Source organism: Vidua chalybeata, chromosome 11 (genome assembly GCF_026979565.1).
Source record: "Vidua chalybeata isolate OUT-0048 chromosome 11, bVidCha1 merged haplotype, whole genome shotgun sequence".
Classification (NCBI taxonomy): Eukaryota; Metazoa; Chordata; class Aves; order Passeriformes; family Viduidae; genus Vidua; species Vidua chalybeata.
The window spans coordinates 14,548,480-14,559,402 of NC_071540.1; the positions used below are offsets into that span (position 1 = coordinate 14,548,480).

The 10,923-nt window shown below is 48.7% G+C and overlaps 1 protein-coding gene across 2 annotated transcripts in view; it reads right to left on the reverse strand.

Annotated features, from left to right (window-relative positions):
• The window catches only part of EDC4 (enhancer of mRNA decapping 4), a 33,148-nt gene extending 22,804 nt beyond the window's left edge, over window positions 1-10,344 (reverse strand). The window contains exons 1-8 of one of the 2 annotated variants that reach the window (XM_053952629.1): window positions 10,200-10,344; window positions 5,978-6,134; window positions 5,002-5,113; window positions 4,255-4,354; window positions 2,582-2,771; window positions 1,406-1,553; window positions 797-901; window positions 247-356 (exon numbers count right to left, since the gene is read on the reverse strand). In XM_053952629.1, the coding sequence (XP_053808604.1) occupies window positions 247-356; window positions 797-901; window positions 1,406-1,553; window positions 2,582-2,771; window positions 4,255-4,354; window positions 5,002-5,113; window positions 5,978-6,134; window positions 10,200-10,278 (1,001 nt within the window). In that variant the 5' untranslated portion in view covers window positions 10,279-10,344. The remainder of the gene's footprint in view (window positions 1-246; window positions 357-796; window positions 902-1,405; window positions 1,554-2,581; window positions 2,772-4,254; window positions 4,355-5,001; window positions 5,114-5,977; window positions 6,135-10,199) is intronic. The other variant, XM_053952627.1, reaches the window with a different exon arrangement.
• Window positions 10,345-10,923: the final 579 nt, after the last annotated feature.

The following is a 10,923-nucleotide window of genomic DNA, read 5'->3' on the forward strand; positions in this document are numbered from 1 at the left end:
AAAAGAGTTTGACTACAGCTTGTGCAAAGCATAGAACTCCTGTTTCCATACACAGCTCTCTGCTTTTTCCATAAGCCCGTGAAATTCAGTGGTGCAATTTTTCTGCAACAAATTACAAACACTTATGCTGTATATTTATAATGTCCTGAGAATGACCGTCACAGATAATTCTGTATCAAGGAAATTCTCCCAGAGAAAATGCTGCTCTTTGTTCCAAGATTCTTCATTTTCCAATTCTCCAGTTACCTTGGCTCATCCTGTCCCTCAATATAGATCTGCCAGAATTTTACAAAACCATCATGGCTTGCTGTGGCCAACACAGTTCCATCTGGAGAAAGTGCTCCTTCACTCAGGCACTACACAGAGGGGGGGAAAAGAGACACAGAAAAATAATTTTAAAGCTTTTCTTACTTTACAAGAAGAAAAAGCTCTATCTTCAAGCAAGAATTTGACTAACAATCTGATAGCAGAGAAGGACAGAGTGATTTCTAACAGAAGCTGGTAGCTTCTAACACTTAGCCTTTTAACCCTTCACAGAACAATTGACAGGTACCCTCTTTCTTGGTAATAATAAGCCACCATCTTTTCCAGAGAGCAAATTTAAGTACAATGGATTCTGTTGTCACTGCTCTTATTGTTATTCATGTTATGAATAGAACTCACTTTGGTTTGGGCTCTTCTGGATTTTCACACTCATAATTGCCTCACAACTGTTTTTTTTACAGCCAACTGTCCTAAGAACTGCAGCTCCTGAGACACTATAACCCAAAGAAATCCAAAGAACCCAGGTTTGTACCGTGCTGTGGCCTTTCACCACAATGAAACCTTCTTTGATGTCAGGCACTTCCACCGGCCAGGAGCTGTTGTTGGTTCGGATGATGTCCAAATCCCACACCTCTGCCTGGAAAACAAACATGTAGGCACTCAGGTTTATTTTTATAACCACTGGTTTGATCCACAGAACTTCCTAGATCCTTATCTTATGGCCTGACACACCAGCCCAATGGCAAGTGCATGACATACACCTTCCCATTTCCACACAATTTGGCCATTCAATGCTTTCCTGGCGATGTACATAACAGAGGGAATTGCTCTTGGCATTCATAGCTGCTGCCCACCAAGCCCCTCCCTTGGGTACTGGCTCAGCCTGAATAGACAAGTGATGTCTCTGTTTCAAGTGGTCCTTGGTATTTGATGGTGAGCAGAAGTTCCCTTTCCATCCTCCTGAGGCCCAGAAAATGATCTCTCCCGGGAAGAGAGGAATCCAACATCTTACAGGAGGATTCCCAACATGGACTAGACAGGAGCCTTTACAACTTCATTGCAAACTCAGCTCTTTCCTCCATTAAATTCTCTCCATCTAATGATAAATTTGGGCAACGTTTCCAAAGCAGAGTTTCCTTACCCTGTCCTCATGCAACAACGCCAAGGTCTGACTTCCCTCCTCCCCGCTCTCCTCGTTATCGTCAGGGATGAAGGGGCACCAGATGATTCTCCGGAAGGTGTTCAATGGGGTATTGTCAGGTCGCTTGATGTTAACCAAGATCTCCTCTCTGATCACCAGGGTTAAGAAATGTAACATTCTGGCTCTGCTACTAATGCTCAGCAATAACCTATTCAGGCTTGGTCTGCTGTTTTAATACTGTTAAACCTCAAGGGGGTTTGGGCCATTGATTCAAAAAGAAAGCAGGTAAAGGGATTCTGCTGAGAAGGCAGCCAAGCTAGAGTTTCATCACTGACAGAAGAGCTTCAGCTTACAAAAGTTTATAGGTTCTCAGAATTTTCTCTTGCAGGCTGCAGTGACAGGATAAGCACAACAGGGGCACACAGCCATGTCTGAATGTGCAATCCATCAGAGAGCTAATGATTAGATGATTTCTTAGCATTGCAACACTACCAGAGAAAGACAGAAGAGCTACCACACTGCCCCCAGCAGAGTGCTTGAGTGCACCACTACAAATTAGGGCTTCAACAACTACCACTACCTTTGCTCCAGTTGCTTTTGAAATGATGGTGCAGAATTAAAATTAAAAAGCTACACTCCGAGGTGACATGCCTCACATGTTTCCCAGAAGCACTGAGCAATCACTCCTAGCAATTAAAAGGAAAATATTTAGGGTAATGAACACTGAAAATAAATTTCAGGGCCACTAAAAAGATGACAAGTTTGGAAGGAAGATAGTGAGTGGATGAGACATATTACATCCTCTTCCCCAGAGAAGTAACTGAGGAAAAGAGGTAGAACCAGACAAGACAAACCTCTGTCACATACTTGAGGTGACACTGTCCATGCCCAAGGCCACCAAGCTGGTGCAGACTGACACTTCTCCCTGTCTACTATACCTGGACCAGGAGCACTGAGGTGCTCCTAGAATTTCAAGCATTGCAATATCAAGTAATGATGGTGCTGAATGCAGGTAAAAGTTGACAGATTTGATACTCTGGAAGGGGCATAACTATCAATCTTTCCCCTGCAAGCTGCTATTCTGCAAAGGCTACAAAATTAAAGGGTAATGTTGGGGTTGCATTCACATCTAATCATCACACAGAGACTGATAGGAGGTGTATTTGGACAAGATACTGGATTTTTTCTTTATCCATGGCCAGGCGCCAGACAAAAAGGTTGCCAGCCTCGTCCAGGCAGGCCAGCTGGTTGGAGTTGAGGTGAGCAAAGGCCAGGTCTGCCACGCCTCCTGTGAATCCCTTCAGCAAGGTTCGCTCAGCAGTGCTGACGCTCAACACCCGCACCATAGCAGAGCCATTGCTGGCAGCTGTGAGACAGACAGAGGGAGAAGTCAACATTTATGTCTGTGGTTTCTCTGCATAATTCTCACAAACTTCCCATAACTCTCATAAACTTCTCATAATTCCCAGGATTATCCTCATTAAATGCTGCAATTAAATGACAGGTCTAAACCTTCATCCTGAGCTTGCCACACTTCCACGGCTGACCTCCAGTGACAGTGAATTAATTTTATTAGCAATTTAATTTTCAGTTACTGGAGAAAAGGAGTCACTGAGAGGCTGATAGCTCAGATACATGTTCTGTAAGGGGAAGCAAAAGACATGAACATTCACCCTGCAAAAAGCACTGCTTTTTGGCTTGCATAACTGAAAAGAAGATGCTTCAGGACACGTGCACACTGAGCAAAGTTTCCAGCTTCCCCTTTTCAGACAGACACCAATCACTACAAAGCAGGCAGTCTTACAGAGATCATGGTGCTTCCACTTTCTGATGCCCATGCCAGCCCTAGCAAACCATTCAGCTTCCCAGTGTTACTACACGCAAGCTTTAAAAATATTTTTAGAAGGGTGAGACATCCTTAAGCTACTCTAAAATAACCTCAGCTAGGAAAAAACACAAGAGCAGAGCAGCAGGTTTCATAAAAGACCAGATAAACTGGTGTGAGAACTAAGAACAAAGAAACACAGACACTTGGTGTTTCTATGAGAGCAGAAAGAGACACTGTAGATAACTAAGTGTTCATTTCATAGAACTCTTAAGGTTGGAAAACACCTTTAAGATCATCAGGTACAACCCTCATCTTCACCACTAAACCATGTCCTCAAGTGCCATATCTACATGCTTTTTGAACACTTCCAGGAATGTGACTTCACCACTTCCCTGGGCAGGGCAGTTCCAATGTTTTAGAAACCGTTCAATGAAAAAAAAATTCCTAACATCTAATTTAAACCTTCCCTGGCACAACTTGAAACTGTTTCCTCTCACCCTGCCACTTTCTTTCCCATTTGCTGTGAAACAATCTTTCCCTGTGTTGTTCTGCTTTCCTCTCTCTATTGCACAAGTCACTGCATCTGCGTTGCTCTTTGGATCCTCAAAATTTAGCCTTAAATTCAAGTCTAAATTTATGCAAGCAAATCCATCACAAACACTTATCTGCTCAAATTACCATGGGGCTGTTTCTGTGCTTAGCTACAGAGCAGTTTGTTTGCTGCAGAAATATTTAATTAGAGGAGGAATCTGAACACCAGCTCTCCAGTAAAATCAGTGTAGTCCTTCAACATTTCCTACATCCCCACTGAGTCCTTCTCTTTTGTTTCTAACTCTTCCACATAACAAACTCTTCTCTCCCCTGTTGCTTATACTCCCTCTACAAGAGCACTCTGATCTGAGTATTGCAAGGTATGTTTCAATTACTGCCAGTCACGTTGTTCTGATGCAAACTCTGCCTTTCTTAATGATACACAGAGCAAAAGAATACAAATCACATCCAAGACAAGAAGGTAACTCACCTCTAATGGCATAAGCCAGGTAAGAGTTTGAAACAGCTATCAGATTGCCATAATAGTATTTCTGCTCCCAGTCATATCTAGCAACAGGCTGTATTTTCACCTGTTCAGGAGAAAGAAAACAAAACATGAGAAATGTCTGGAATTATCCTTTCCATCTTTGTGGTCCCTTAGTTTACTGCATACTAAGGAACTAACTGGAACAGAAAATGGAAAAATACAAAATGGAAAATTAAGGAACAAAGTGGAAAAGGGCTGAGTGGATCAAGACCAGATGTCTCTCTCCTAATCATCAGCATTTGTTCTGAGCATGGCTTAGTTGTCTGCTCAGCACCAGCTCTAATTTCAGCATATTGGTTCTTGCAGCTCTGACCTGCTGGCCAGAGCTCTCAGCAGGATTGACGCCAGCAAAACAGCCAGGGAAACCCTCCCTTCAGGGTCCAGGGAGGAAACAACCAGCAGAAAAACCATGTTTGTGGAGAAAGGACACTTTCCCAGGAACCTACAGCTTAGATAATGAACTTCTGAAAATGAGAAGGTAACTCAGCCAGATTCTGGAATAACAGAAACAATCAGTTACAAGATACTGCTCCAACTTTTTTCTCCTTGTTAAAGTCTTTGACAAACTTCTACCTAATCACAAACTCCTATGACACAAGAAAGAAGATATTTATTTCTGTTTAAAAATATTCAAGCATGAGCTGATGTGACTAAAAAAACAGACAGACCATGCTTTCTCTTGCTCCTTACCTTGTTACTCCCTCTGGCCTTACTGGTGATGCTGGAATCACTGCTGGCCACTACCTCCACGTCTTTTGCTGATATCACTAAGCATGTGGAGCTGTCATCACCAGAAAGGCAGCTTTAAAAAAAGTGGGGGAAATTCAGACAGGACTCACAGTAACAGAATATTCAACACTTTATGTTAAATTCATAATTTTAATAGCAACACAACAGGATTTGTGCATCTAAGAGCTTGAGATGAACAAGTGAAGATAGAAACTCCTCTCAGCTGAGTCTCCCTTCCCTATGTGTCACAGGTTTCAGAGAGTCAAACACCTGCTTTGTTCAGCCTAAAAACCTTCAGTTCATTTCACCTGTGCACAGACCTGCATTTGATTCAAGTCCCCAGCACTGGAGGGTGCAAAGAAATCAAAACCAACCAGCTGAACATCATCAACAAAACAGTGCACACCGCTTGTGGTTCTCATGGCATCCTCTTTCAAAACTATGACCAGAGGACCCAAGCAGAAGCTACTACCATGAGTTCTGCAACACTTAGGTGACTTGGGTCCCTGAAGGAGTCCTGCTGGACATCTACGGGGGAACCACAAATTTCAACCAGAGCCCTCACGATTTACATTCACTCTGACCTGCAATTTTCACCATGTACAGTCCTGTTTCCCTTCTCTGAACAACTCTACAGATAGTCTTCAGTTCCTGAGATGCAAGGATGGCAGACTCCGTGCATCAGCCGCACGAAAGCTACAAAAGCTCTAACCAAGAGCACTGGCTCACAACTGCCACCTGAACTGAACATAAAACCCATTGTCAGACTCCCAGCATGCATGTCCATGGCCAAGAGAACTGAATTGGAGCTGTTTTCTATTCACTCTCAGCATTTCTTTAACCCATTGTCAGAGTCCCAGCATGCATGTCCACGCTCAAGAGAACTGAATTGGAGCTGTTTTCTATTCACTCTCATCATTTCTTTGACAAAACTTACATGACTTGTTTCTCCTGCAGGGCTCCTAGAGAGATGCTGCGATGCACTGGCTTGGCCAAAGCAGGTCCATCTCCGCTCCCAAGGGGATCAGGCACCAGCAGCCCATTCAGGTCCCCGTTATACGAATTAGACGGTCTCTGGTTCTCATTCACCGAACCTGAGGAAAAGCACGACCAGCTGTGCCCAACATGCATTTAAAAGAAATAGCACTGTGTGAAATACACCACCTCCAGGTGCTTGTCAGCCTCTATTGGTCTGTCAGGTAGAATATGCTGAACTGGTTGGGAGAAGTGTTCTACAAAGAGGATGTGTAACAGACCTGCCGTGTGATGACAAATTCACCTCCACACATCTGAGTGAAATAGTTCTTTTTCCTTCACAAGCAAATCAGAGAAACTCCAAAGAATATGTGTCAAGGAACTTAACCTGGCTCAAGGAGCAAACAGGCTTAGATCAGAAAGACTAAGCTGGTAATTCAGGTTTACTGAATCAAGTGCCAGACCAAAAGGTTCTTGACAAGTCACTTCTAACCCTCAGGCCTGCAGAGATCTGTGAAGTCCAGCAACGCAGGGATCTGCTGCAACATTTGGGGCTGGCTGGAAACAATACATTTGTTACTTTCCAAAACCGGCTTCTGACTGTGAGACCTTGAAGTCCAGGTGTTTAAGTAATTTTCCTAGGAAATTCTGCAGCTGTGCCTTTGGGATTCCCATATTTTTCCCTTGGTTGAACAAGCACAGAGAAGTTTATAGCATTCAAATTTTGTGTAAAGCAACCATTTGTTCAGAGCCCCAGCTGTGCTTTGAAGAGTGTGCACGCCCTGACTTTGCACATCTGGCCTAGCACAAGCTGCTTGGTGGCTTCCATGCCTTCTGAAGGCTTTAGGAGGGGACAGATGTAACAGGGGGTGAAGGAGACTCTTCTTCTTCCCTAGCAAGGCGAATATTTGAAAACCCCCATGGAGAGCAAGGCCCCCATCTGCACCCCCACATCAGCACACCAAGGAAAAGCCGCCTGTCTCAGTGAATCCACGCTGGAAATTTTCACTGGTTTTGAAACCCAAAATTTCGTATACTGTTGCCAGGTAACAACTGCTGCTGAGCTCTTGCAAAATGGCTGCTCCCAGGACCAGAAGCTCCCCATCACTGGCACATGTAACAAACCTAAACATAACTGTGGGCAAGAGGCAGATCCTTCCAAAGTAAGACAACCTTTCTGCTACTGAATAGGCTTCAACAGATCAGGGTGAGTGCTGCTGCCTAAAACACAACTGCAATTATTCATTTGCCAGAAGGGTATTTTAAGCTCACCTGTTTATGAAGAGTCATTATGGACACAGAAATGTGCAGTGACATGGTACCCAATGCAGGGACAATTTGGGAACTCACCTCAGTGTACCTGCACTGCATGAAGAAAAAGCAGCAGCACTCACACAGCACAAGGAAATTCAGGCAAGGGAACATGATCCAGCACCTCACACTGGTGCTGTGCTTGCTGTCAGCATTAAGATGTGCCCCTTATTCCTAGAGCATATGGTGGCTGCTTGTCCAGTTGCAGCTACTTCCACTGACAGCACTTGATCTTTTGTGACCAAAGGCAGGGAAATATTCCCTACAGAAAAAGCATGCAGTCTCCCAGAGAAAGATGATACGTGCTTTGCCCTTTTGCAGCCACAGCAAAGTCTCATGTAAGTACTGCTGCTCTTTTACAGACAGCACGATAGTGATGTTTGCTCCATGGGAAAAAGGAAGGAGGAAACACTCCCCAGAGGCTGATGGGCCCAACAACAGCACACGCAAGTTCAGGAATGGGCATAGCTCATTCCACTGTGTTAGTGGAAGCCAGACAAGCACAGGTGCTGCCTGTGCACAATCCTGGAGGCATAAAAGAAGGGAAGAGGCTCTATTTAGTAAGAACATGAACTAAACCAAAAGGTTAAGCCAGACTGGTAGATCAAGGTCTCAAAGGGAAAGAAGGGTGTTTGTATTCATTACCTTTTCAAAGAGCAGGAGCAGTCAGAGCTGACACTGAACTCTCCCTGCTCCCACCATCAGCTGCACCAGGAGATGCCAGCCTGTACTGAACAGAACACTGCCCTGATACACCACGAGCAGGGTGAGCCCACGTAACACCTGGTTATCAGCAGAGATCTCTGCATGGATTGAAGGATCCTGCCCACCACCAGCAGGGATGCTCCTCCTCAGCACAGTGGCACTGACAGCCTGTCCCCACATCCCAGCAGGCAGGTCCATGCTTTGGCAACAGCTACTGAAGCACTGGATGAAGTCTGCCAAAACTGGGAGAAACTGTGTCAAGAGAGACAGACTGGGTAGTGGATTACATTTTCACCAAGCCCAGCAGAATTAAAACAGTATTGTGACAGTTATAAACTCTTCAGAGCAGGGAGTGTTTCTTGTCACCCGCCTGGACAGGATCTAGAGGAACACAACACTGCTCACAGCTACCTGCCCCTGGTACTGCAGAACTTGAAGGCTCCCCTATTCCTCTCCCCTGGCATCCTACCAGGAGTTTCAGAGACTTTCAAATAACATGTGCACTCTTCTTCTTCCCCTTATTATGTCAGACTTCTCAAGTTTATTTGCTGTTACCCAGGCAGTGATTTCTGCTGAGAACCACCACAGGTTCCTTCTGTGAACTTCCTGCCCACTTGCTCCTTTTCCTCCCAAATGCCTTCTTGTGCACTGGAGTTGACAGAGAAGGCAAAAAGAGAATGAACAGGAAAGAAGAATGAAAGAAATAAACCATACTCTGTCAATAACTCCTTGGCTTCAACCAGCAGGAGAAGCTGCTTCAGAAGAAAGTCAAGTCATCTTGAGCAACAACTCCAACCATTTCTCAACCACAAGATATCCTTTCGGTTCAGAAACTGCTTGTGAAATGAGTGTTCCCCATCCCTGCACTGAGTTCTTCTTTCAGTTTTCCAAGTACAGAGCTGCACTACAAATAAAAAATGTATTTTCCTTGTAAGAATTAGAATTCAGGAATGTGCTAGCACTCCAGAAACCACGGAAACTATTCCAATAAATGAGAAGTTTCTCTAAGGGTAGTAGAGCTAATGAAGCTGCCTGCCTGTAGGTTTAGCCCATCACCTCATGGGCCTCTACAGCCCTGCACAACAATCCCACACCCACCCTCTCTTCCTTTTGGCCAAGCAAAAGGCAGCACACATGGCAGATGCTTTGGAGGTAGCACATTCCTGCTGAGTCTCAGGACATTCTGAAGTTATATTATTCCTGTCCTGCCTTTCCCTTGAAAGGAGCACAAGAGGGGCATAATTCTGTCCTCTACCCAGAGGCTAAGATATTTTTGCAAAGCATTCATGTCTCAGCCTCCTTCAGAGTGTTACCTCACCACACTTGACTGAAACTCCAGGGCAGGTTCAACAAGGGAGACAAGAGAGAGCCGAAGCTCCCAGGGGAGTGGAACACTATCCAGCTGACTCCTGAGCCTGCTGCTGGTACTCTGACAGGCAGAAGGGAGCCCGCTGAACTCTGAGCAGAGAACTAAATAGTTGTGAGCACAGGGAGAAGACTCACAACCACTTCAGAAGAGATATCTGTGATCCCATTTCACGTACAAATAAGGAGAGCGAAAAGTTCGTGTAAAGGGGGAACCTGGCACTGATCTCAGAGCAGCCTACCAGCCCCTTCCACTCAGCCCAGAGAGACGCCTGGGTACCACTCCAAGTACTCCCGGGAAGGAGGGACACTCGTGTCACGGAGATCGGTGCAGTTCAGCTCCCAGCAGCAACACCTCTCAGCTGAATGGAGCCTCGAGACCGCCGCAGCAGCGAGCTCTGGGGCCGGCCTGCTCTCGCTCTGCCCAGCGCCAACAACCCCCTCCCTCAAGCGAGGGTCCCCAGGCCGGGGGATCCGCTCCTCTCCTCTCCTCTCCTCTCCTCTCCTCTCCTCTCCTCTCCTCTCCTCTCCTCTCCTCTCCGGCCGGTCCGCACCGCGCCGCCGGCTGCGGGCTCCGCGGGGAGCGAGGCAGTGCCGAGCGGCACCCCTGGCCCCGGGCTGGTCGGAGAGCGCTTCCAGGCGCCCCGAGGCGAAGCGGTCCCGGCCGGGCCCCGAGCGCGACCGCTGACAACCGGCGGGGCGGCGGCGCAACGGCCGAGGGGCTCCCGCGGCCCGGCCCGACACAAGGCCCCGCCCGGCCTGGCCCGGCGGCCTCTCGCGCCCCGCCGGTCCCCGCTCCTCACCTCCCGGCCGGTCCAGCTTGAGGATGTCCCGCAGGTGCTGGGTGGCGTCCTCGATGTCGATGCTGGAGCAGGAGGCCATGGGGCCCGGCGCGCCGCCCGCCCGCGCCGCCGCCACCGCGCTGCCCGGCCCGGCCCCGCCGCCCGCGCTTCCGCCTCCGGCCCGGCCCTGCGAGCGCCGGGCGGAAACCGCCGCCCGAACGGAGCGTTCCCGGAGCGGCGGGGGCGGGGCCGGGCCCCGAGCGGAGCCGGGAGTGGCGGGGCCGGGCCGGGCCGGGCGGGGCCCGAGCGGAGCCCGGAGCGGCGGGGCCGGGCCGGGCCCCGAGCGGAGCCGGGAGTGGCGGGGCCGGGCCGGGCCGGGCGGGGCCCGAGCGGAGCCCGGAGCGGCGGGGCCGGGCCGGGCCCCGAGCGGAGCCGGGAGTGGCGGGGCCGGGCCGGGCCGGGCGGGGCCCGAGCGGAGCCCGGAGCGGCGGGGCCGGGCCGGGCCGGGCAGCGCAGCCCGGGGCTCCCCCGCCGCCGCCGGGCTGGGGACAGCCGCCCTGGGCGCAGCCCCGCACACAGCGGCTCCCGCCGAACGCGAGGAGGCCGCACACACAGCACAGCGCGGAACCTGAGCAGAGCTTCAGGCACCAAGTCCTGGAGGGCGGCACGGCAGCCACACTCTGCGCTGGCCTGTGAAGGAAACACAGGTGTCCTGCTGGCTTTGAGAGGGCGCGGAGACGGACTA